This window comes from Eschrichtius robustus, chromosome 8, assembly GCF_028021215.1.
Source record: "Eschrichtius robustus isolate mEscRob2 chromosome 8, mEscRob2.pri, whole genome shotgun sequence".
NCBI classification, from domain to species: Eukaryota; Metazoa; Chordata; class Mammalia; order Artiodactyla; family Eschrichtiidae; genus Eschrichtius; species Eschrichtius robustus.
In genome coordinates this window covers 114,151,441-114,179,414 of record NC_090831.1, presented here as the reverse complement: position 1 = coordinate 114,179,414, position 27,974 = coordinate 114,151,441, and the positions used below count along the sequence as shown (strand labels likewise).

The window sequence follows — 27,974 nt, the reverse complement described above, 5'->3', positions numbered from 1 at the left end:
AAGATAGTATTGGACCTTCTGCCTTTACTTTCTTCTATTATTACTGGTAGTGCGTGAACCCAATGTATCCAAAGTAGGAAAAAAGAAAACTCATGCAATGTTAAGCATATTAGCTGTGCTCGGGTTGCACTCTCCCTCTGACTCCTTTCATCTTTGTTCAGAACACTGCTTCCACGTTTTTTTTTCTGGATTTCTCTTTCTCATTTATGCCTTTCCATTCATCATGTGCTATATGCTGATGATTGGAAAGATAAGAAGAAAAGGATCGATCACTCTTAGTTCCTGAGATGACGTGGTCTGGGCCTTGGGTGGACGTCTAGGGAGTTACAGTCTCCCCTTCCCTCCAGGCTTGAGAATATTCTCTCCCCAATTCTGCCTGTAACAATATTCTAACTCTGAAATCCCTTTCAGATATTTTCGGTGTTATCAATTGCCTTTGAGGCATTTGTAAGTGCTTCTTATCAACCATCTTTCCAAGGGCCACTTAACGTTTTATATCATGTCCATCACCTATCCCTTCCCACCCTCCCTCTCTCCTGCCTTCTTGGTTTCCCTTCCCTCTCTCCAGCTCAGCAGGCCACCGTCTACCGTGGTGTCAGGCAAGTGTGTGAGAAGGTTGTAACTGCCGTGGCCACTCTGAACAGCTGTGAATCACCCTGGTTCCTCTTCCCTCTCACCATCCAGTTCATTATGGAGCTGATTTGTAACATCTCCCGCATGTGTCTCTCCCTTATCTTTACTGTCTTCCTTTATTCCAGACTCCAGCATTGCTCATCTCATTTACTGCTATAGCTTCCCAACTCACCTTCCTGCCACTCACCTTTGCCTTCCACATCTATGCCAATGATGTTTCTAACATGTTGTCAAAGAAAAATCACATGGACAAGTTAAACAGGCAAGGAAGACTTTATTCAAGACTATTGGAATAGGGGTCAAGACAGTGGCAATGGGAAGAGAAAGTGAACTCTGCTGTAACAAAAGGCGGGAGACTTTTTAATCACTGGGGTGAGCGAATGGAAAAGTGCTAGAGGACTTTAGCCATTTGATTAGGCTATCTGTGTGTGCTAATTGTCACTTCTTAGCTACCTATAGAGACTAGGAACAGGAACACTATCTTCGGTGAACGATTACATGTCAAAGGGATGGGTTCTGGGTCTTTGGGAAAGATGTCCAGGGTTGTAGAACTGGCAGAAGGCTGGGAGAAGATTTCCCTCTCAAAGGGGCAGAGAAAGAATTTATCATTGAGAGTCTTCTAAAGTAAGTACTCTACGAAAAGGGAGGTCAGGGGCCTATAGTCAGGGAGAAACCTGTCTAAAGTTTAATCGAGTTAGGGGCAACATAAAGCCCCCCCTAGGTCAGTGTAAATCTTGAAACCATTTTCTGCTGCAAACCTTTTAGCATCTGCCAATCTTTTTGAGAATAAAGCCCCAACTCCTTAGCATAAAAAAAAAAAACAAAAACAAGCCTCTGGCCTCGGCCTCACCCCCTTTTACTCATCACCTACCTATCTTTCTCAATCCTGAACATTTGCTTCTTTTCATGCCTTGGTTTCTTAGAGTCTAAAGATGATCTAAGACTTAGAGCATTCCTTTTGTCTAGAAAAGCTCTGGTGTCTGTTGTCAAATGTCATTGTTTTCTTCACTTGGGAAATAACTCCTTATGAAAGAGGATCCTGCTCTGGGGAATGTGTAGCTCTCCTGAGTCCTAAACACACTTGGTTCAGTGACTATCAGCCTTCCTAGTACAACGTGTATAATCAGTAGGATGTTTTTATGTCACTCCCCTTTTCACGCTCCCCTGTGACACCTTGAAGGCAGGTACTGTGTCTTCCTTAGTATTTTATGCCCAACTCCTGGCACTGGAGTTGTCCCTGGCACAAGAAAATCCTTAAAATTTGTTTGCTGAGTAATTAAGTGAATGACTTGCTGACCTGAAAAGTATTTTGGCACAATCCCTTGTATATACAGTGCACATTTGCCAAATTAAATGAAAATGCATACCCCAAGTTGTTATTCAAGATTATTATTAAGTACGTAAGAGGATTAAAAAGAAACGTGATTTGTATGTCCCTTGGGTTGCCTTCTTAGGTAGTATACCATCAGAATAAATAGCAGAATTTGACCTGTAGTTTGAAACCCATATTTGTAGAGAACCTGCTAGTTTCTGGAAAGCACATCTTCAAAATATTATCCTCGAATCAAATGCAATAGTTACTTTTATCTTATGGGTGACATTTTAAATTAACCGTGGAGAGGACTCGGTTCAGCTCAAGTCATGAAGTTCAAACTCTAGGATCATTTTTAATCACAGGCACCAGGGGTGGTGAAACCTTTGACAGACCCAGGCATGACATGGTGAGATAGAAAGTTCTTAGGGTGTTATGTTTCCTTTTGAATGCTAATATGCCCATTAATTTTTCCTCTTGGTTCCAGGTGAACAGTGGGCAGGTAATAATGACAGGTTGTCGTACGATAAACCTATAGTACACAGGGGGAAAATTGGATTGAAATATTGCCAACTCATTCTGTTTAATTATCGTCAGCTATCAAGTTAGAATTTTAGTGCCCTGATAACCCTGACACATTCGGAACTAACGAGGTAAGATGGAAAGACTCCACTTGTCCCCTGCCATCCTCCCTTAGGGCTTTCCTTCCTTCCTCTGGTCCACGACCTCTGTTCCTTGATGTTTGCCTCCAGCCCCTAATTCCATCATCCTGTTGACTTTCTGAATAGTGGTTACACTATGGCTAAGAAAGCAAGTTTATTTTTCTGTATGTCAGTATTCTCTGGTATCAGCAAAGTATCTGTCTAAGGGAAATTCGGAACAGTTTCTTTTTTCCCCCTTTTCTCCTACTTTTTTTTTTTTTAAATTAATAGACATTACTTTTTAGAGAAGTTTTAGATTTACAGAAAAATTAAGTGAAAGTACAGAGTTCCATATATCCCCGTTATCCCCCCAGCCTCCAGCACACAGTTTCTCCTATTGTTGACATCTTGCATTAGTGTGATACATTGTTACAACTGATGCACCAACATTAATATATTCTTATTAACTAAAATCCATACTTTACCTTAGGATTCATTCTTGTGTTCTACAGTTTTATGGGTTTTCACAGAGGTATTACATGTATCCACCATGACAGTATCATACAGAATAGCTTCACTTCCCTAAGTACCCCCTGTGCTTCACCCGTTCATCGGTCCCTCCCCCCATACCCCTGGCAACCACTGATCTGTTTACTATCTCCATAGTTTTGCCTTTTCCAAAATTCCATATAGTTGGAATCATGCAACACGTGGCCTTTTGAAACTGGCTTATTTCTTCACAATATACATTTAAGTTTCCTCCATTATCTTTCGTGGCTTGAAAACTCATTTCTCTTTGTTGCTGAATAATATTCTATTGTGCGATAACCAGTTTGTTTATCCTTTGACCTATTAAAGGACATCTTGGTTGCTTTGAAGTTTCGGCAATTATAAATAAAGATGCTATGAACATTCATGGGCAAATTTTTGTGGGGACATAATTTTCAACTCATTTCAGTAAATACCAAGTAGTGCAATTGCTGGATCACATGGTAAGGGTTTGTATAGTTTTGTAAGACACTGCTAAGCTCTCTTCCAAAGGGGCTCTACCATTTTGCATTCCCACCAGCAATGAATGAGAGTTCCTGTTGCTCCGTGTTCTCACCAGCGTTTGGCATTGTCCATTTTTTTCAATTTTAGCTATCCTAGTAGATATGTAATAGTATCACATTGTTGTTTTAATTTGTAATTCCCTAATGACATATGACATTGAGCACATTTTTCATGCACATATTTGCCATCTATACATCTTCTTAGGTAAGATGTCAGTTCAGATCTTCTGCCCACTTTTTAATTGACTGTCTTATTGTTGAGTTTTAAGAGTTCTTTGCATATTTTGAATACCGGTCTTTTATCAGATATGTGTTTTGCCAAGATTTTTTTCCCAGTCTGTTTTTTCTTTTCATTTTCTTAACAGTGTCTTTCACAGAGCAGAAGTTTTCATTTTAATTGAGTCCAGCTCATCAACTTTGTATTTCATGGACCATGCTTTTGATGTTGTACCTAAAATGTCATTGCCAAACCCAAGCTTACCTGGCTTTTCTCCTGTGTTATTTTCTAGGGAACAGTTCCTTTTTCAGACTATTTGTTTCTTAAGACTGCATATAAATTGATAGAAAGATAGCGAATATTTGACAAACTGTCTTGATTATGTCAGTAGACCTAAAATTAATGCTTAAGGGAATGTCAGGTTTTTAAAAATGTATCTCTGAAGAGTGTTAACATAAAATACATTCATTCTAAGATTATCTGTATTTTTGATGGTTTCCCCTACTGTTTAAAATGCATTTCTATTTTATGAATTTTTAACCCTGTTGTTACATTTATTGTTCTTTTCAGAAAGCAACAACCTTTTTATTTAGCCTTAACAGAGACTTTGCAATTCTAAAATTTTTATGTATATATTTAGAGCTTAATATCCAATCTTTGTAAATCCTTGCAGTTTCTGAGGAGTTTTTCCCTAAGGTCTCACACCTTCTTTTAATGATCCTATTGAAGATAGTTTTGTTTGTGATTTGAATAGGTAAATAGCCCATTTAGCTGCAATTGTGTTTGAACAGGAATTGCACTATAATTGCTCATGTGTCAGATAATTAAATCCTTTCTTTCTTTTTCAATGCTGAGCTTTCAGCCCTTTCTTTCCATACTGATACCTTGTTGAATGCATCACAGTATCTTGCAGGGAATGAATTAGCTGCTGTGAGTTTTCTCCCTTTTTATAAATCCCATTAACAGTTTCATGTGGATTTCATAGCAAAGGTGGCTCTTTCTTGCTTTGGCTCTGAGGGTCTTTGCTTGTGTCATAAAGCAGCCAGCTGTGATTCCTTGCAGGTTTGGTTGGTTCTTTTATTTACATGCTTTGGTTTAGGCTCTGGCCTTTAGAAGCTTTGGTATAACACATTATCTGCTATAAAAGTCACCACATTTGGTCTGCTGAAAGTGGCTTGAGGCTTTATGAATGGCCGGTACATGTTGATATAGAATTAGGGAAAATCCAGGAATTTGATAAGGCTTATAGGAGTGAATATAGGGTGGATTTGCAGATATTGTGTTCTACAGGCACTGACTTCTTTAATCTTCGCGATAACCCTGACAGGTAGGTACCATGATTATCTATCTTTGCATGGAGACCTCACATACTATATTGCAGAAGAATCAAGGGCAAGGTAAGCTCACTGAGTAATCAAAATGATCAAAAACATCTGCCATTGGGATTTTCCTGAATAGAGTTATCTACCAAGAATAAACGTTTAAATGAATGGTATGCAAATACCTATACTAGCAAAAAACTACCAGATTAATGATATCGAATGTTGACAACCTGAAACTAACATTTAGTAAACACGGTATCAAAAATCTGAGGGAAACATTTTGAATATCTTGCACATCTGACACAATGAACTTTTTCCACCTCAAGTGAGAACATGAGTTTTACATTTAGTTTATGTTAACTGTCAATCAGCTCTTCAGCTCAATATGGGAAATTCTAAAGCAGTGATTTTAATAGCAAAACAAGTCATGTGATTGTCTATAACAATTCTGATTAAAGTCAGATGTACTCTTGCTATCTCTACTACCCCCATAATGATGAGTATCTTGCTCACCATTTTATAGTTGCATGTCGTTCTTTGTGAAGTAAGAAATAGTCAGTTTAATTCTGTGACTCAAATTACAGGCAGGGTTAGAGCTTGTCAACTGTTTGGATAAGCTTGATCCACAGTCTGTAAGGCCCTTGGAAGCTGGCCTACTGGAAAGGGAAGGGAAGGGAATGGTGGGTCTTTAAAAGTGACCCCACCCCTGCCAAGTGTGTTTATGAAAATGTGTGTGGCTTGACTCGTGGTTTCTGAGTCCCAGGGCCACGCTCCTTTGTCCCGGCCTGGAATTGCTTACCTTGGCTTTGCTTCCCGAGGATCACAGCCTTTCCCCAATTCTTGTGTAGCTCTGGATACGGGACTTGTAATTCCGCCCTCGCTCCTTGGTCAGCCTGTCAGCAGTTTCTGGCTTCACCTCTCTGAGCTCAGTGTTGAAAGGAGAGACTCCACCCTCTGTGTGGCCCAAGTTTGACGAGAAGGAGGAATAGCACAGGAGACGGGTTCTCGAGTAAGAGAAGCCTGGGATGAAATCTGGGTGCTCCGTTTCGTAGCTGCGACATTTCAGGGCATATTACGTAAACTTCCTGAGACTGAGTTCCCTCATTTTAGAAATAGGAATAATCATATCCACCTCTTAGGATTGTGGCAAAGGTTAACAAACACGGCAAAACTCGTTATCACAAAATCATTATTATCATTTTCCTCTTCACCCAGATTTATTCCACCCAGCCCTAAACCCTTGTAACACAACTCAAGATTGTATATCTTTAAATATAACATGGCTTAGATTATGCTACCAGAATATACATGTGCAAAATGTCTGTTCAGGTATAGCTGGCTTTTCTAGAGGCGGAGGGTAGGATTCACTAATAGAAGACAATGAATGGCTTCAGCCATCCCCCTCTTCCTCTCATCGCCGCTTCTCTGAACCGTCAGGCTCATGGCAGCTGTGCCAGGTTGAGGGCTCCTCACTCAGTCCAGCAGGAAATAGTTTTGCATCTGGGAACTCACAAAGTTTGCATTTTTGTTAACCTGAGGCTCCCGTGCACTGAATTCACTGGCCGCAACACAGTTGACTCACACTCCTATGGCTGTACCAGAATAAAATTGCTTCAGAGATCTTGGGGAGGGGGGAGCGATGTTCATCTCAGAGTTGGTCCACAAGATCTTTTGTCTTTCTTCAATCAAGTTGAGAATTGTCTTGAGGAGACTATTTGGTTGTCTTTTGCATCATACCTCTGACTCTTTGGAAAACATTTTTCAGGTTTTCTTAAAACTCTAGGCATTTTCTCTTTAATAGCCTTTAAGAACTTTGGTTTTCAATGTTTTGGGCAATTCAGTTCCATATATGGGATATCTAAGCCTGCTCTATTTCCTGACTCTGCTTATCATTTGTGGTGAAATATATATTTTAGAAACCATGATTTATATATATCTTTTTAGTGCATATATCCTTCAGAAGTTTCTTATAGATAAAAGAGTACACTTGTGGATTGGTTGCTAGAAGATTTTAGATTTTTTGAAGACGAATGGTGTTAATTTATGCACTATTTGGCATAAATTTGCATAATGACTTCAAGTAGTCCTAACTTCAACTGTAGAAAACGAAATTAATTAGTATGACCCGTGGTATTTTATTTCAGACATAAAATCCAGAGCATGCAATGTGAAATATATAATGGATTTCTCAACCAATTACTTTTTTTAAATAGATCTTTATTGGATTATAATTGCTTCACAATACTGTGTTAGTTTCAGTTGTACACCAAAGCAAATCAGCCATATGCATACATATTCCCCATATCCCCTCCCTCTTGAGCCTCCCTCCCATCCTCCCTATCCCACCCCTCTAGGTCATCACAAAGCACCGAGCTGATCTCCCTGTGCTATGCTGCTGCTTCCCACTAGCTATCTATTTTACATTCGGTAGTGTATATATGTTGATGCTACTCTCACTTCGCCCCAGCTTCCCCCTCTCCACCCCGTGTGCTCAAGTCCATTCTCTATGTCTACATCTTTATTCCTGCCCTGCAAGTAGGTTCGTCAGTACCATTTTTTTTTTTTTTAAGATTCCATATATATGTGTTAGCATACGGTATTTGTTTTTCTCTTTCTGACTTACTTCACTCTGTATGACAGGCTCTAGGTCCATCCTCCTCACTACAAATAACTCAATTTTGTTTCTTTTTGTGGCTGAATAATATTCCATTGTATATATGTGCCACATCTTCTTTATCCATTCATCTGTCAATGGACATTTAGGTTGGTTCCATGTCCTGGCTATTGTAAATAGTGCCGCAGTGAACATTGTGATACGTGTCTCTTTTTGAATTATGGTTTTCTCAGGGTATATGCCCAGTAGTGGGATTGCTGGGTCATATGGTAGTTCTATTTTCAGTTTTTTAAGGAAACTCCATACTGTTTTCCATAGTGGTTGTATCAATTTACATTCCCACCAACAGTGCAAGAGGGTTCCCTTTTCACCACACCCTTTCCAGCATTTATTGTTTCTAGATTTTTTGATAATGGCCATTCTGACCAGCATGAGGTGATACCTCATTGTAGTTTTGATTTGCATTTCTCTAATAATTAGTGATGCTGAGCATCTTTTCATGTGCCTCTTGGCCATCTGTATGTTTTCCTTGGTGAAATGTCTATTTAGGTCTTCTGCCCATTTTTTAAGTGGATTGTTTGTTCTTTTGATATTGAGCTCCATGAGATGTTTGTATATTTTGGAGATTAATCCTTTGTCTCTTGTTTCGTTTGCAAATGTTTTCTCCCATTCTGAGGGTTGTCTTTATCTTGTTTATGGTTTCCTTTGCTGTGCAAAAGCTTTTAAATTTAATTAAGTCCTATTTGTTTATTTTTGTTTTTATGTCTGTTCCTCTAGGAGGTGGGTCAAAAAAGATCTTGCTGTGGTTTATGTCAAAGAGTGTTTTTTTCCTATGTTTTCCCCTAAGAGTTTTATAATGTCTGGTCTTACATTTAGGTCTTTAATCCATTTGGAGTTTATTTTTGTGTATGGTGTTAGGTAGTGTTATAATTTCATTCTTTTACATGTAGCTGTCCAGTTTTCCCAGCACCACTTATTGAAGAAGCTGTCTTTTCTCCATTGTATGTTCTTGCCTGCTTTGTCATAAATTAGGTGACCATATGTGCGTGGGTTTATCTCTGGGCATTCTATCCTGTACCATTGATCTATATTTCTTTTTTTGTGCCAGTACCATACTGTCTTGATTACTGTAGCTTTGTGGTATAGTTTGAGGTCTGGGAGCCTGATTCCTCCAACTCCAGTTTTCTTTCTCAAGATTACTTTGGCTATTCGGGGGTCTTTTGTGTGTCCATACAAATTGTGCAATTTTTTGTTCTAATTCTGTGAAGAATGCCATTGGTAGTTTGATAGGGAATGCATTGAATCTGTAGATTGCCTTGGGTAGTATAGTCATTTTCACAATTTTGATTCTTCCAGTCTGGGGACATGGCATATTTCTCCATCTGCTTATGTCATCTTTGTTTTCTTTCATCAGTGTTTTATAGTTTTCTGAGTACAAGTCTTTCGCCTCCTTAGGCAGGTTTATTCCTAGGTATTTTATTCTTTTTGTTGCGATGGTAAATGGGAGTGTTTCCTTAATTTCTCTTTCTGGTTTTTTGTTGTTGGTGTATAGGAATGCCAGAGATTTCTGTGCATTAATTTTGTATCCTGCAACCTTCCCAAATTCATTGATTAGTTCTAGTAGTTTTCTGGTGGCATCTTTAGGATTTTCTATGTATAGTATCATGTCATCAGCAAACAGTGACAGTTTTACTTCTTCTTTTCCCATTTGTGTTCTTTTATTTCTTTTTCTTCTCTGATTGCTGTGGCTAGGACTTCCAAAACTATGTTGAATAAGAGTGGTGAGAGTAGACATCCTTGTCTTGTTCCTGATCTTAGTGGAAATGCTTTCAGTTTTTCACCATTGAGCATGATGCTTGCTGTGGGTTTGTCATATATGGCCTTTATTATATTGAGGTAGGTTCCCTCTATGCCCATTTTCTGGAGAGTTTTTATCATAAATGTGTGTTGAATTTTGTCAAAAGCTTTTTCTGCATCTATTGAGGTGATCATATGGTTTTTATTCCTTAAGTTGTTAATATGGTATATCACATTGATTGATTTGTGTATATTGAAGAATCCTTGCATCCCTGGACAAATCCCTCTTGATCATGATGTATGATCCTTTTAATGTGTTGTTGGATTCTGTTTGCTACTATTTTGTTCAGGATTTTTGTATCTATGTTCATCAGTGATATTGGTCTATAATTTTCTTTTTTTGTGATATCGTTTTCTGGTTTTGGTAGCAGGGTGATGGTGGCTTTGTGGAATGGATTTGGGAGTGTTTCTCCCTCTGCAATTTTTTGGAAGCTTTTGAGAAGGATCAGTGTTAGTTCTTCTCTAAATGTTTGATAGAATTCGCCTGTGAAGCCATCTGGTCCTGGACTTTTGTTTGTTGGAAGATTTTTAATTACAGTTTCAATTTCATTACTTGTGATAGGTCTGTTTATATTTTCTAATTCTTCCTGGTTCAGTCTTGAAAAATTGTACCTTTCTAAGAATTTGTCCATTTCTTCCAGGTTGTCCATTTTATTGGCATAGAGTTGTTTATAGTAGTCTCTTATAATCCTTTGTATTTCTGCGGTGTCAGTTGTGATTTCTCCTTTTTCATTTCTAATTTTATTGATTTGTGTCCTCTCCCTTTTTTTTTCTTGATGAGTCTGGCTAAGGGTTTTTCAATTTTGTTTATCTTCTCAAAGAAACAGCTTTTAGTTTTATTGGTCTTTGCTATTGTTTTCTTTGTTTCTATTTCATTTATTTCTGCTCTGATCTTTGTGATTTCTTTCCTTCTACTGACTTCGGGTTTTCTTTGTTCTTCTTTCTGTAGTTGTTTTAAGTGTAGGGTTAGATTGTTTATTTGAGATTTTTCTTGTTTCTTGAGGTGAAATTGAATTGCTATAAACTTCCCTCTTAGAACTGCTTTTGCTGCGTCCCATAGGTTTTGAGTCATCTTGTTTTCATTGTCATTTGTTTCTATGTAGTTTTTTTTTCCTTCTTTGATTTCTTCAGTGATCCCTTGGTTACTTAGTAGCGCACTGTTTAGCCTCCTTGTATTCGTGATTTTTACAGTTTTTTTTTTTTTCCCTGTAATTGATTTCCAATCTCATAGTGTTGTAGTCAGAAAAGATGCTTGATACGATTTCAGTTTTCTTAACTTTTCTGGGGCTTGATTTGTGACCCAGGGTGTGATCTATCCTGGAGAATGTTCCATGGGCACTTGAGAAGAAAGTGTATTCTGCCACTTTTGGGTGGAATATTCTATAAATATCAATTAAATCTATCTGGTCTGTTGTGTCATTTAAAGCTTGTGTTTCCTTATTTATTTTCTGTTTGGATGATCTGTCCATTGGTGTAAGTGGGGTGTTAAAGTTCCCTACTATTATTGTGTTACTGTCAATTTCTCCTTTCCTCGTTGTTAGCATTTGCCTTATGTATTCAGGTGCTCCTATGTTGGGTGCATAAACATTTATAATTGTTATATCTTCTTCTCAGATTGATCCTTTGATCATCATGTAGTGCCCCTCCTTATCTCTTTTAATAATTTTTAATTTAAAGTCTATTTTATCGGATACGAATATTGCTACTCCAGCTTTCTTTTGAATTCCATTTGTATGGAATATCTTTTTCCATCCCTTCACTTTCAGTCTGTATGTGTCCCTAGGTCTGAAGTGGGTCCCTTTTAGACAGTATATATATGTATGTTCCTGTTACCATTTTCTTAATTGTTTTGGGTTTGTTTTTGTGGGTCTTTTTCTTCTCTTGTGTTTCCCACCTAGAGAAGTTTCTTCAGCATTTGTTGTAAAGCTGGTTTGGTGGTGCTAAATTTCCTAGTTTTTTCTTGTCTGAAAAGCTTTTGATTTCTCCATCGAATCTGAATGAGATCCTTGCTGGGTAGAGTAATCTTGGTTGTAGGTTCTTCTCTTTCATCACTTTAAGTATATCCTGCCACTCCCTTCTGGCCTGCAGAGTTTCTGCTGAAAAATCAGCTGATAACCTGATGGGGATTCCTTTGTATGTTAATTTTCTTTTCCCTTGCTGCTTTTAATATTTTTTCTTTGAATTTAATTTTTGTTAGTTTGATTAATATGTGTCTTGGTGTGTTTTTCCTAGTGTTTATCCTGTATGGGACTCTCTGTGCTTCCTGGACTTGGGTGACTATTTCTTTTCCCATGTTAAGGAAGTTTTCGACTATAATCTCTTCAAATATTTTCTCAGACCTTTTCTTTTTCTCTTCTTCTTCTGGGACCCCTATAATTCGAATGTTGTTCCGTTTAGTGTTATCCCAGAGGTCTCTGAGACTGTCCTCAATTCTTTTCATTCTTTTTTTTTATTCTGCTGCTCGGCAGTTATTTCCACCATTTTGTCTTCCAGCTTATTTGTTCTTCTGCCTCAGTTATTCTGTTATTGATTTCTTCTAGTGTATTTTTCATTTCAGTTATTGTGTTGTTCATCTCTGTTTGTTTGTTCTTTAGTTCTTCTAGATCTTTGTTAAACATTTCTTGTATTTTCTCAATCCGTGTCTCCATTTTGTTACCGAGGTTCTGGATCATCTTTACTATCATTACTCTGAATTCTTTTTCAGGTTGATTGCCTATTTCCTCTTCATTTATTTGGTCTTGTAGCTTTTTACTTTGCTCCTTCATCTGTGACATATTTTTTTGCCGTCTCATTTTTTTTTTTTTTTTTTTTATGAGTGGGATTGTGTTCCTGTCTTACTGGTTGTTTGGCCCGAGGCTTCCAACACTGGAGTTTGTAGGCTGTTGGGTAGAGCTGGGTCTTGGTGCTGAGATGAGGAATTCTGTGAGACCTCACTCCGATGAACATTCCCTGGGGTCTGAGGTTCCCTGTTAGTCCAGTGGTTCGGACTCGGAGCTCCCACCGCAGGAACTTCGGCCCAACCCTGGCTTGTGAACCAAAATCCCACAAGCTGCATGGGGTGGTGGTTCACTTGGGGGTTCCTCCCGTCTCCTCGGGCATCAGGATCCCCCACCAGTGGCCGGCAAGCACCCTAGTTGTGAGGAGACGCTAACTTGGCGTCTTCCCACACCACCCTAGTCTCAACCAATTAATTAAATTGCATTCTGGATTATGAGGCATTTAAACAAACAGAAATAGGGGAAGGAGGTTAATGGATGCCAGGGTGAAGCCTGAGAGGGGAACCAGGGCAGGGCTCATGTTTTGGCTGGGAAGAAGTAATGGGTAGTATAATCCTCAGGGCTGAGGATTGCCAGTCAACTCCACAATTTCTTTTGTATTTCTTTACCTAAATTTGTCAAAGCTTTTCATTTTCTTAGTCTGCTAGGGCTGCTGTAATAAAATGCCATAGCCTGGTGACTTAAACCATAGAGACCTATTTTCTCTCAGTTCTGGAGGCTGGAAAGTCCATGATCAAGGTGCCGGCTGATTTGGTTTCTGGTGAGAGCTCTCTTCCTGGCTTGTAGACTGCTGTGTTCATGCTGTGTCCTCAAAGGGGGAGAGAGAGTGAGCTTGAGAGTGGTCTATGGTGTCTCTTCTTATAAGGACACTAATCCCATCATGAGGGTCCCACCCTCATGACCCCATCTAACCATAATTACCTCCAAAGAAGACCCATCTCCAGATACCATCACACTGGGGATTAAGGCTTCAACATATGAATTTGGGGGACACCCAAACATTTAGTCTATGACAATCATGTTAGCCCAAATTTCAAACATGTTGAAACTCAAGTGCTTCTTAGAGGGTTAACCCTTTAATTAATTATTAGTCATTTATACCAAAGTACCAAGAAAGATCTAAGAGTATGTTTTGATAGGAGGGTCAGAGAAGTGATGAAGAAAGCTAGGATAAGAAAGGTAGGATATAGAATAAGGGAAATAAATTTGTCCTCAGTCAACCGAGGAATACTACTGCTAGGAATTAGGAAGCACATTGAATCCAACTAGGTAGGGGCAAAGAGAAAAGTGGTTTTGTTTGTTGGATCTATGCGCTACTCATGGAAAGGTTAAAACATGGATGGTTTTGAAATATATTGAATCTGGTACGAAGGACATTCAACTTTTTGGTTCCACAGAGAACAAAACTCTAATGCTCACTAACCACATATGGTTATTTAAACTTTAAATTAATCAAATAAGATAAAAACTCAGTTCCTCAGTCATGCAGGCCACATTTCAAATACTCGATATGACATGTGGCTAGTGGCTCCTGCATTGGACATGCAGAAAGGTCTGTTGGACATTGCTGCTCTAGAGACTTCTGAGGCCCAGATAAGGCAGAGAGATCATCCTGCTGCTTGTTATATAAACACACACGCAAACAAGTACATATGCCATGACAAGCCAAAGGGTTATGACTGCTCAATATGCCGTGTCCATTGCTTGAGATGGATCGCAGCAGTAGGTGTCATTTGGGGGCTTTTGATGACTTCTCTACTGTTTTCCCTCATTTTCCTATTTGATGCTAAGTTCTACTTCTGTCTAATTCACAGAAAACATCAGAGAATATGCAGTGAACTTTGGCACCACTATCATTAAAATCAGTTGCCACAGATAGGTTGTATTTCTTATTTTCAACTCTGAAATACTATACATATATATACACATATATATATGTATATACACACACACACACACACATACATACACACATAAACACACACATGTTCTGTTCATAAATGTTCATACATATATATACACACACACCTATACATACATATACACACATATATATACACACACCTATACCCCTCTATATATATACACAGATGCACACATATATGCACATATGTATGTATATAAAATGATTAGTAGTAAAATGGGCATTCATGTACCTCCCACCCAGATTAAGAAACAGAACAAGTTTCTCCCCTTATCCCTCTCCTACTAAGATAACCCCGGTATACAGATTTTTGTACTTGCCATTCTCTTCATAGGTATATATTTGTCACCAATATATGTATGCATCCCTAATTCAGATAGAGTGGTTTTGAAACAGCAAGTAGCAATCCTAAACCTCCCTCTGCAAGGAAGCGATGATGCTTTCACTTTTAGTTGAAGGCTTTTGAGAGAGCTGAAAAGAGTCTCAGGATTACTGTCTGGCTTTTGCTTCCCTGAGAGTGCCCATGAGCCCATTCTACGAGGATTTAGTGGGCAGGGTCATGACTGCATTCTGGAAAGCATTTGGCAGGGTGTTAAGGTGGGTTCTAGCTATCAAGTGGAACTATGGTTAGAGGGGATGGAATTCTTTGAATTTTTCTGCCTCACCGTGACCTAACTCTTTCTCACAAGAACAGGTTAAGGCAGAGCACATCTGGGGGTGATTGTAAGAAACTGGTTCAGACTCACTTAGACATTCTATCCTTTGGTTGAAAAATAACTCTCCAATGTTGATGAGACTCAATGTTGACAGCTCTCTACATCTCTGCCTATTGAGTCAGAGTGCCCCAATATATCTGTCACCCCAGACTCTTCTAGCCCAATCCCTTGGAGGGGTATTTTTTAAAAATCTTTTCTTTGTTGGATTCCCCATTTGTTATATCCCCTGTATTCCTCATTCTTGTTGCAAACTCAACTTTTGTGGGTGCACGTTCTGCAGTAACTTTTTAGTAGAGGGTGTGTCCTTTATTCAATCCTTGGACTAGTTTGATAGTTTGGATTATGCGTAAAAGTCTTATAATTCTGAACACATTGTTTCATTGGTTCTCTGACTGTACAGTTGCCTTTGAGAAGTTTAAAACAGTCTAATCCCTGATCCTTTCTTTGCCATCTAGTTTTTCCTATTTGGAAACTTGTAGACTCTTCTATTTGTTCCCAATATTCTTAAGCTTCAAAATAAAATGTCTTCCTATTGTTCTTTTGTTATTGTACTTGTTGGGCCATTTCAAGTGGGAAACTGATGTTCTTCAGTTCTAAGAAATAGTCTTGATTTTTTGTTTGTTTCTGATAATTACTCCTCTCTATTTTTCTCTGGTTTTTAGAACTCCTATTATTGGAATGTTGGACCACTGGGCCAGTCCTATTGTTCTTACCTTTTCCCTCCTATTTTATGCCTCTTTTTATTTTTGCTCTTCTTTTGTGGAGATTTCCTCAACTTCATCTTCTAACCTTTCTATTAAACTCTATTCTATCAAATTTCAAGGACTTGTTTGTTCTCTGAATGATGCTTCTTTTCCTTTTTCTTCTTCATATTCTTCATCTTTTAATACAATCATATTTATATTTCATGGATGGAATATTTTCTCTTAACTCTGAGGATTCCCCAGAGAAGAGTCTTCAGATCTCTTTCTAAGAAGGTAGGGTTCTGCTGCCAGCTTTTGGAGAGTCTAGTGAGAGAAGAAAGTTGGGGATCTCTGCATTCTGTAGATGATCAGTTAATCCCCATTTTCTGTAAAGTAACTCCACCTACCAAGAGTGGGTGGTGGAATCTAGTGATTTAATATCCAGTGCTTCTTATTTTAGCTGCAACTGATGTTGCCAGTTTGCACATCTCCGAGGGTTTTGCAGTGTAAATTAGTTCTTATCCATCCCCACCCATAGTCTAGGATTAGACTCTATAGGGGCTCTGAGTCAGTTACCAATTTTCCATATGCTTTATTCATTACCATTTTCTCCTCACTGTTTCTCCTCTTTCTTTGTTGGTTTATGTCTTTTTAAAATTCATGTGCTGTAATTTAGTAGCATTTCTGGTGCCAGAGAAGTAAGTATGTGTTAAATCTGCCTTCTTAATCTAGAAACCAGCTTGTTCTTTATTGCTTAGTTAGAACTTGTAAACTCCGTTTGACCCCTGCAATAAAAGTTCCATTATGTACTATAGGTTGAGTATTGGCTGATGCTTATTGGAGTCAAATAAAATCTCTAAGGCTAAAATCAGATGAATCATCAAGATCAGGAATAGTAATGCTGATGCTTGGGTGATAAGTAGTCTCACTGCTCCCAATTAAGATGAAGGAAACTTCAGTGAGGTTTGGCAGTTGGTTGTCAGCAGTGTAAAAGGAAGGTGGTAATTTTCCTCAAGTTTCTGGTTTCTCTTCACCATGTAAAGTCTCAAATGGAAGTGTCAGATTACAGTATTTTTGTACTACAGTTATCTTTACCCTCAAAGAAAGAGTAGATGTTAGTTTTAAGTAAACAGGATATAACTTATGGAACTACTACCAGCTAATCCTTGTAGTGTGATAAATTGAAAGACAGATGATTGGATGTATCCATTTTCTAGCTCAAGATGCTCAAAATTTAGTAAAGGGAGTGAGGGAAGACTAACATTGACTAACATCTGGTTATTCATTTTTAAATATAGTATTGTATTTAATCTTCACAAAATCCTAGAAGATACCTATTCTAAATACTATAGCCTTCAATCCAAGAATCAAAGGAATTGAGGAAGTTGCAAGACCAAACAGCAAACATGAGTAATTTGTAAGACCAAAGTAGCACTGGGGTTTGAATCCAAGAGAGAATGACTGTGAATTCTTTCTGTACCTTCATAGGATAAATTTGACAACAGTTGTCAGTAATCATGCTATGAAATTGTGGTATAGGATGCCATTTTTTTTTACCCCATTTGAATAGCTAATATCAATCAAATACACCATTTCTCTTAATCAGCTTCTTGAGGAATAAGCAAAGTTGCTGATTTTATACCCTTAGTGGAAATGAATGACACATCTTTGAAAACTTTTTCCTAGACATTCATTATTTTAGGTCTGGAATATCCAATCTCTAATTGTAGTTTAAAATATCTGCTACCAAGTATATTGGATTTATGGCCAGACTAACTTCAAGCATTGATAGTCAGAGGTGTTGACCAAATTCCTGCATTTCCATATAATGTGTCTCCTCATTTAAGTAAATAGGTAAATATTAATGAAATTTTATTTCTCTACATTTGCACATTTGAAATTAAGAGAAAGATTCTAACATGGATTCTCATGATAATTATAACTGTATTCTATTTCCACAACCTTTGATTTACTTTCTAGGCCAAAATTCTAGGTTTTCCTCATCATTCCTCAAGTATTAGAAATCCTTATTCTTCTCCTACCTAAGTAGGTCACCTTATTTGGACCTATTTAATAGTCTAGCTGAGGATGATTACTTTAGTCACTACTATTAGGGATCTCTTTATTGAATTTCCCTTTCTTTCCTTTCAAAGATGCATGATTACCATACTGAAGACTTTTTGGATATTTCTGTATATATTCAAAAAAGGAGAAAAAGTATTTTTCCAGATTATTATTCCCCCAAACATGTGATACTTACATGGTTCCTCACCCTTTTGCTTGCTGTTCTCTTGCTTAGCTTCTGGAAGAATAGGCAAAGGCAAGCTCCAACCCAATGCACACTCTCTACTCCTGTTCCAAACTCTTCTTCTTTGTCTATCCTGGAAAGTAGACTTAGCTCTTAAAGACACACTTTCTCTTTCTCACTTGAACAGGCCCTAAGCCTGTCTTCCTCCTCCCCCCTCCCCATCTTTTTTTTTTTTTTTTAAACAAACTTTTATTGAATATCTACCAGACATTGGGGTTGTAAAAGGAAATAAGTCTTATTCCTGTGGTGAGAGAGTCCATACTGATTCATAGGCTTACGTAGTTCTGCAAGATGATGGATGCCTTCCAGCTTGTGTTTGAAGCACTTTGGGAACCTAAAGGTATGAGGTAGTGGTATTGATCTCCCTAGTGGAACCAATCTAGGAGGTAATGTTGAGAAGCAAGCTCTATATCTTTTTCTCTAGACAACTCTTGCTTCTCTAAGAGACCAGTGGGGCTCCATATCCTTCAGAGAGCCTAAAATCTACCCTCCAGGCAAGACTTAGTCCCTCTCTCCTATAGTTTTCAAGTGACTAAGTTCATACATTTACCATAGCCTATGTTTCATTTATTATTTTTTATATGTGTGTCTTTTCTACAACTTGGTGAGTTCCTCAGGATTTTCCCATGCATTTAAATCTATTTTATTCTCTGTATAATTCATTTTTAAAGCCCTAGCACTTTGCATTTTCAGACCTATTTATTGATGATGAGGCTTTAAAAATTCAATGAGTGAAAGATTTTTAAAAATCTTTAGTGGACACCACTGTCCTGTCATCTCCTTGTTGATCTCTAGTTGGTTGCTTCAAGATTTTGAAATATTTTTTAAATCATGGGTTTAATAGTATAACTGAATTTTTAAAATCAGAAATGTACACATACAATTTTTGAAGTTTTGGGAAGGAGACTATTTTCAGTCTTTCAGGAATCTTATGGTTATATCTGAAGTAGGAGTTTCTATCCACTAAAGCCATTGTATGACATTTACCACCACCTAAAAAAGGTATTTAAGGCATGTAACAGCTTCTCCTCATTGTTTTCTGAAGCCCTGCTGCTACCACATTTACACTGACCGTCTTTAAGATCAGTTGGATTTTTAAGCTATGAACCTTCTAGAAGGTTTTTTTTTTTTTTAATGTTTCTTGCCTATTTCATTCTGGCGTTGGCCACCAGGTAACAACAGTGCCTTGAGTAGCTTGTGTCTCTTAAATAGGGAACTGTTGCAAAGTGACATAAAGATTAAGCCCCATGCATTTAGGAGGGAAAGAGGTAAGTGTCCCGAATCATGATTTTTTAATTCCTCTCTGGTACTTTGGCTCTTGCAAATGCAGGCATAAATTAGCAGCTGGCTGTGAACAGCCTCTGGCCCTGTCAGTCTACTGTTTCCATGACATTATACCTCTTATCAGGGCCACTAAGACAAAATGAAATGAAGGCTGGCCAGGTGGCAAGGGGCAACATGGATCATGCAAGGAAAGAATATGAAAACTGCATAAGTAAAGAGACTGAGCTCATAGAAGAGGTGCCGGGAGATAGTGAAATATCCCAAAAAAACAACTATATTTATGAGAGGTCTTTTTTAACCATAAAAAATGCATTTATGCCAAAATAGAAAAATCAAATATGTTATTTTAGACTTTTCTCTTTCCTTCACCCTTAGCCATCCCTCTGGGTATTCTAGTTGTGCGTGGAGACTGTGATTTGGAGACTTGCCGTATGTACATAGATCGCCTGCAGGAGGTGAGTTTCTTTAGCCAATAATTTACTCTGCTCAGTTTTCCATTTTTGTCAGTAATTATCAGCCATCTATATTTACTTCTAAGATGATGCATTTGGGGAGGAAATGGAAATATGGTGGCCTTGTCTTTCTTGTCTCTTAAGCATACACTGCATCTTCTCCCTCCCCATCCCCACTGCTGTTTTTCCTCCTCGGGTGGTTGGAGTGGGAAAGGATTGATTGGGTTAAGTACAGCACCATGTTGCTCCAGTGTGATCCATAACTATAGCCTGGAACTCCTTGTCTTGCCAGACAGCTCACCTGTGTTTTTTGAACTATACAGAATTTCAAAGGGCACTGATAAATAATAAAGGAAAACAGATTTGGCGTTACTTAATGTTTTGCGTCTAGTACAGACTTCTGTCAGAGACAGCTAGATTTGTTTTTAAATGTAACTTCTACAGGAAAGAAAAACCTATATTTCAAAAGAATTTGTGTCAGAACACAAAGGAATAATCTATTATTTTTTTTCTCAATCTGGTCTTACCATAGAGAAAGAGAAAGGAGGAGGTCTCATATGTGACATTCCCATGAACTTGAACTGCACCAGCAAAGCCAGGAGAACCCAGATCCATCACTGCAGTGGTCATGGGTTGTTTTTGCAAAATTTCAAGGGAGAGTATTCAGTGTCTTGTTCTACAAATGGCAAAAAGCATAAACAGCCACTTCTTTGTCTTTGTTTCTTGGTGAAAGATGCACATTAGAATCACTTTTCTGGGATGTGGTCTAGACATTTATATTTTTAAAGCTGTTGCGTGATTTTGATAAATACCCCAAGATGAGCAACTTTCTTCCAGACAACACATTATACATAAGTAAATATCACAAATAAAAAAGATATATAGTGTTTAAAATCCCTTCAAATTGTAGCTACTTAGCTTTGAACATTAGAGTCTGTTTCTCTTGGTGGAAATAAACTCAGGTAGGAGGCATAAAGGAATGTAAAAATTACTAATTTTTCTCTTCAGCATTGTGAAGGATAGAGATGGAACTGGGAATGTAGAATATTTTGAGATAGTTGCCAAACTGTGAATACTAATAAGGGTGAGAGAAGAAAAGTCAACTTGTGGCTTTTCACAAAAGTTTATACTTGTGGCTTCATTTGGCTATTTTTACCGAAGATAAATTTAACGTGTTAAAATTTGTGAACTTTTTAACATGTGACTCAGGTCCAAATCAATCCTAGAACATATAGTAACTCATTTTTTCAAAATAATGTTGGTCTTTTATTGTGGAACTTCCCTCAAAAAAAAGCCTGCAATAAAAAAAGTGACTCATAATTGATACCAAGCTTTTTTTTTTTTTTTTTAAACACTTGGGTAACTTAAGATTCCACAGTAGCAAAATATATGACTGATGAATTGATTTTGTTGAAAATTAACTTACTGTTATGCTTATCACACCAATATTCAACAACTAAAAGTAGGATTCTTAAAAAAAAAAAAAAAAGGAAAGAGCAAGCACAAATAAAGAAGAAAAGTTTTAAACTTGGGCTCAGAGAGTAAGTTGATAAAGCCTTTGGGAAGCAGGTACCCAGGTAGCCAGGATTGCTGACATCTGTAAATAGAATCACTATGCTCGTTAACAAGGAAGCCTGCAGGACATGACAGTGGTGACAATTTAGTTATAAAACTTTATAAAGGGAGCCTGGCTCTCAGAATCTTCCAGTAAAGCCTCATTAATTTCAACCCTGTTAATTTGCACTTCGTGATAATGCAGAGGTGGGCAGTGATTTTTTCTTTTCAGTCTATGAAATCTTGTGTTTGCCAAGCAACTTATCAGTATAAACACAATTATCATGACAGTATGTTTTTGGTCTTAGATAAATAAATTCTTCCTAAGTGCCTAAGGGGACTTAAGTAGCTTACTGCACAAGCCAAAAGTCCAGGTGCAAGTTAAATAGGACCCCCATTTATTACAGCAAAATTGCCTGTCTTTTACTTTTGGTCTTCTCTATCCTTGAAATTATATCACTTACCTCTAAACGCTATTTAGGATTTATAAGTTTCAATAGCTAAATGGCCTTTCTTCTCTTAGTCCAACTGGGTGTGCTTTTATTATTCTTGGCATTATCTTCGTTGTTTAACCTTGGGGGACTGGGGAGAGTAAGATGCTTTCCAGATGGGCTTAATAATATAAAATTGGGCGTTTAGTTGATGGAGTTGAGGCAGCTTGTTCAAACTAATCTTACGGTGTATGGGTTTTGTTTTGTTTTGTTTTTCCATTTTCTCATTAGGACCTGCAGTCAGTTTCTTCTGGCTTCCAGAGAGTTCATTACCAGGTAACATATAATTGACTCTCCTTGTTTCTTACATTCCATCCAAAAGAAGTCCATCTTTCAATTAATGTTTCATTTGGATTAGAGTCTACATCTTCCCCTAGGGATAGAGTTCACTCCAAGAACCAAGATGAAGTTGGCATTCTGATTATTTTGCATTTTCCTGCAAAATGGACGGTCCTAGTCTAGTGCAAACTTGGGCTGTGGCTGTTCTCCCAGACCATTTAGGAAAGATTATAAAATGAAGTGCTTTCAGTGACAAATACTAGAAAACTCAACTCAATCTAGCTTGGCAGGGCGTCCGCTGGTTCACATCAGCACGAAGTTCAGATGCAGGTGGAGTTTATGTACCATTTGGCCACGATTCATAGTTCATTTTTCTGTTGGTTTTTCTGCTCTGTTCTCCTCTTTTTGTCACATTTCACCTCTGGACAAGATGTTTTCCTGGTCCAAGATGGCTGCCAGTAGCAACCGGGGCTGTGTGTTTCTCATTCACATCCAGGAAAGTAAATTCCCTGCTTCTGCAACCATGAAAGCAACTTTCTAAAATGCAATCTATTTGTCCCATCCTGATCTCTTGGACAGGATCCAATAAACCCAGCCTGCCTCTCTCTAATAACCCACATCCGGTTCCTGGGGGAACGCTCAGTTACCCTTTGCCCCAACACTCTTTGGGAGTGCAGTCTCTTCCCCACTTTCCCACCCTTACTGTGCAGTACAAGCCTCTCCAGCCATCCTTTTCCCATTAGATTTCCCAGGCGTGATTTAGATACCAATGCACAGCATCACCCCAAACTGTAAGGGGCGCATGTGAAGCTGTCTGAGTTGTCCCATAAAAGCCCTTCTCTCTGAGAAGCCCAGTACCCTTGCCGGCTAGGAGGGGTGTGTGGGAGTCACAGCATGCTAATGACACCCTCCAAATAAATCTTCTCCTAGACCCTCTATACCTCCCTCCATGTGGGGGAAGGACTTAAAATGTCTAAATCTGGTAGCACCTCACTTTGGGTTTTGGTGTCTATTACACTACACCTGAAACTCCTAGTTAAGCATCCTTTTGCCAAAACAACAAAAAACAACTATTAAAAAAACCCTCTGTGCCTTGTAGCCTCTAGGTGACTTTCTTCCCCTGCCAGTCGATAGCCTGTACCCTCAGTCAAAGCAGCCTAATTATCCTGAGGCTGGATGACAAAAATGGCCTAGGTGTTCTTGTTTGTATGTTTATTGCTCAAAGTTCCCCACTATTCCAGAGTCCTGTCTTCCATCCGGCTGCAATAGAAAGGATGACAATTCACTTAGGGTGTGTTTACAATGAGAAAATAAAGTCTACTTCTCGGACTGTTTTTTACCAACCATTAGAAGGCAAATTTCTACTTTATTTTTTAGATAGAGCACATGTCTTGTATCCATTATTTGCATATTTACCTGGAGCCACTATCTAGGGGTCATTTTATTTTTTATAGTATTTTTAAAGTCAGAGCTGATTTCCACCCTTTAAGGATTGGCACTGGTAGCTATAAGATTTTAAGAGTCTTTTTTTTTAGAATTTTTAATTTTTACACATGGACATTTTAAACCTTTGCAGTTAAACCGAAGTATCTAAAACATTTATTCTGATTAGTTTTATGAAACTGATACATTTATTTATTATCCTGGCTTATTCAATGTAGTCATTTTGGCATAAGAGTTTTGATATATGGATATTTTATACCATGTTTTCTTTATGCCATGTTTGTACATATCCACAGATATCAGGGGATGGTTGAGACTCTAGAATATGATAAGGATATTTATTTATTGATTATTTGTTAATAAAAACATGCAGAAGGATTAATGGTACTTATCCGTATCAAAATCTTTCTGTTTTTTGTTTATTTGCAGTAAGGTCAAACTCTGGTGTCAAAACTGCTGCATTATAAATGTCACTTCAAAAGTGACATTTATCCTATGTGGTCAGGGCACAAAAGGTTTGTGCCCTGACCACATAGGCTAACCAATGCAGCGATCAAAGATGAGTTTCAGGAATGGTACTTCGCCCCACACCCCTCCTTGAAGAATTATAACAAGCAGGAGCCTTTTGGGTATTAAGAGAAGGTTGGAATAAGAGGTCTAGGGACACCCCAGAACTGTGCATTAAGCAGGAAGTTTAACTGAGGGAGACGGTGTTTGAATTAACATGGCCTGAGAGTAGGGAGAGGGTGGTGAGGAAATTTCCTAAGCAGAGCGACAGAGAGCTGGTTGAGGTAAGGAGTGAGGGGATATAAATTTTCCCATTTGGCTGGGATCTTGGGCAGACAGGACAAGGAATGAGTTGGAGGGATGGTGAATAAAGAGTTCTTTTTTAGCTATAGCGATTTTAATATGCCTATTAGATGCAAGAGGTTTTGGTGAGTAGAAAATTGGATGTATGACTTTCAAAGCTCATTGAAAAAATTCAGGCCTCGACATAGAAATCTGAGGGTCATTAGCAAATGAATGGTATTTAATTGAAACTATGAGGCTGGAGATCACTCAGGGAGAGTTTGCATAAAGAAAAGGGCCCATTGTCACATCTGTCTACTGAGTGGTGAAGAAGAGCACAAGTTTAAGAGAACAATCCGTCAAAAAGGGTCATGGAAACAGATGGAAACAGATGGGCAGCTGGAAGTCAAGGAGAAGGTGGTATCATGAAAACCAAAATTGAAATGTATTTCAAAAAAGGAAGAAGTAATGAAATGTGTCAGATGGTGTGGAGAGGCTGAGATGACATAGATTGATTTCTATATTTTCCCGAGGGTACGTATAAAATACATGGGGGAGGTGTATTAGTTTTATGTAGAAAGTGACAAAACCAACTGGCAGGAAATTTAGCACTAGATCTTTTGTTTCCTAATGCAGAAACTGGTAATATCAGCATCTCTAGTCTGCGTCAGTGAGAGTTAGAGGGTGATTAGGAGAAAGACCTGTAAGAAACATGGACAACAAAAAGCCTTAAATGCTTTTTAATGACCTTTCTTATGTATGCAATGGAGCTAAACATACTTGAGAATTAACTGTGATGGAATGAATAAACACCAGTAAGTTTAAAAACTTGAGAAATTCCAGTGGGCTCACTAATCTGCAGTTGGGATTTTAGCTGACGGTTTTCTAAGGCTAGAAAAAACTCAAGAGAAAATCAGCATTTGGAAAGGTGTACAAGTGCCCAAGACACCTTATTAGTGAGCCATATGGCATTTCCTAGCCATTTAAGCATTTCTTTGCTTTGGTTTCTTCCTTTCCCAAATTCATAGTGAATTGCCAACAAAGTACTAGGTCTCAAAAATGACACCTTGTATTAACCTAACAAGGCATAATAGGTTATACAAGAATATGTTGGATATTTATAGCCTGCTGAATATTCCTGCCTACACCATCTCTGAGGTCAAAACACTAAGGCCCCTCCATCCTAATGCATCTCATGTAACCTGTAACTGATAAGGTATAACTTGCCAAGCAAAATAAACTGTGCTTGCAGATTCAGGATATTCCTGAGCTTGGCAAATAAACTAGAATTCATAGGGAAATTGGACTCTGCATACCTATTTAATAAAGATGCTTCCTGAAGCCACCTACTATGAAATTATTCCTTCTCTGCTCCCTCCCTGGGCTTCTTTATATCCCTTCTTAACTCCAAGTCATAAAGTTACTAAGGAATAGAGGCAGATTCAACCATTCTAGTGATTGTCAACTGGGGGAGATTTGCCCCTCATATGGGACATTAGGCAATTTGGACGTTTTTGTTTGTCATGACTAGGGGAATGGTACTACTGGAATCTATTGAGTAGAGGTCAGGGGTGCTGCTAAACATGTCACAATGCACAGGACAGTCCCCTACAACAAAGAGTTATCTAGCCCCCCAAATGTCAGTCGTGACGGGTTTAAGAAATCCTGAGTCATTCTGATGGCTCTCAGGGCATGACTGGGGACCAGGCAGATGAAAGTGCTAGATGAAGAAAGAAAGTGGAAAGAGGAGCAGGAGGAGAAAAAGTAGTAAAGGAAAATAGAAAGAGGTATCTACGGATATGGTGGAGCAATGGAACCAGGAACAATTAGGGGTTTTGTAGACACTCAGGGTTTCCCCATTTCTATGGGGTACAGTGTAGTTGGCACACAGAAGTGTGTTTTCAGAAATATTATGAGCTAATACTTTGAGGTTTTAATAAATACAGTAGGACTCAATAATAGGTGAAAATGGATCTATTCAGGTGATTCCTTCTCTTTAAGAATTCATTTAGTTGGAATAACACTAGAATGGTTGGAATGTTTCACAATAGACATAACAGTTTCAAAAAGTTCTTTCTTCCTTTAGAGCCTTTACAGATACCTTTCGCTTTCATAAGAAAACACTCTTGATCAGATCTGAGTCTACAGCTATTTGTTCATCCTCTCATCTCTTTTTTTTTTCTTTCCTGCATACGCGCTCTTCTCCTGGAAGATAGGTCCGTGTTACAGTCTATCAGAGCTCTGTCTAGTCCTAGGCAAACAGCATGTGCCCACAGATACTTGATTTATTCTCCTTCCCTTCATATTGGCTGCCCTTATTCATCTCTCTCCATTATCTGAAATCTCTTCCCCCTTAATTTGTTTTCTGGATTCTAGAAGAGTCTGAATGGATGGGTTGAAACAAGTTCAAGGGAGTCCTCCTGGGAATTAATGTATCTTGTCTTAGGGAAGGACAGGAGTTAGCTAGGAAATTTGGTGAATGTTGTTTTTTGGGGGGGCTAGATCAAAACTGTCAGAAATGGCTCAAATGGAGAGTTAAAGTAAGACTTGCCTGGGGCCAGGTCCGTTTGCTGTTACAAGTGAAGGCAAGACAGCTAACACACACACACACACACAGAGCTGTTGTTGTTGTTAATGGAAGACTTTCTCACCAGAAAAGGGCTCTTGAAAATGTTGGAATATCTCTCATTTCCATCTTCTACCACACCATCACTGTTTCTTCATCTTTCAAAGCTGGATTGGAAATGGGTATTCCATTTCTGCACATTCTTCTGCTGCAGGAGTTGTGGGTGGTAAAGGAGTAGGTTTGAAGAGTGAGAGTTTTGAAAGACAAAACAAAACAGTAGCAAGTCCATTAAGTGGGATTGTAGTTGGACAGAGATGCATAAATGCATATTTCTAATCATCCCTGATGGTCGATTCACTAAGAATGAAGAGATATTGATATACAACTTGGTGATGGAAAGAGAGAAAAAAAATGAATGAATAGATGGGTTGGGTGCAGGAAATATCAAGGCAGGCAGAAGAGAAATTTGGATGGATACATAAGAAATTTAAAAGTAGTGATTATTAAAAAAAAAAAAAAAGTAGTGATTATTGAGTAGACATTGTTCAATGAAGCAGAGATTCCCAATTCAAAGGAACTTGTATTTTGCCTCTGCATACATCTTCCCTAACTTTTATGAAAGAAAAAGAATTTCATTCGCAGTAAAGGTGTAGTTAAATGCTAGGTGAACATTGCTTAATTGGATAACCTACTGGCGTGTATAATGGGGCTGCTGTGCAATCATTAAATCATGTGTGCATCAGCTCTGAGTAATTGAATGTAAATTAAGGGCAAGTTTGGCAAATGTGGTTCACATAATTTCCCTATCAATTACATATAATTCATGCCAGCTGACTCAAAAATATATATAAGAAATATCAGGTTTGCTTTTGTGCATGCTATATTTTTAGCATGAGAAACAGATTTTCCATTAGCATATATCAAAAGAGAAAATGCACGTATCAGGGATTTTTGAAATGAGTAGTTTTGTTAATATTATTTGTTTAAAGAACATGCAATTTTAGAAGATAGAAAGGAGCATGGTTATGTCCAAGGTTATATCATTCTGCCTACACTATAG

The 27,974-nt window shown here is 38.2% G+C and overlaps 1 protein-coding gene across 2 annotated transcripts in view; it reads left to right on the top strand.

Annotated features, from left to right (window-relative positions):
- DGKI (diacylglycerol kinase iota) overlaps positions 1 to 27,974 on the top strand; it is a 447,792-nt gene that overhangs the window by 340,751 nt on the left and 79,067 nt on the right. For both annotated transcript variants that reach the window (XM_068550116.1, XM_068550115.1), the window contains 2 exons: positions 19,716 to 19,795; positions 22,069 to 22,113. In XM_068550116.1, coding sequence (XP_068406217.1) covers positions 19,716 to 19,795; positions 22,069 to 22,113 — 125 coding nt within the window. The remainder of the gene's footprint in view (positions 1 to 19,715; positions 19,796 to 22,068; positions 22,114 to 27,974) is intronic.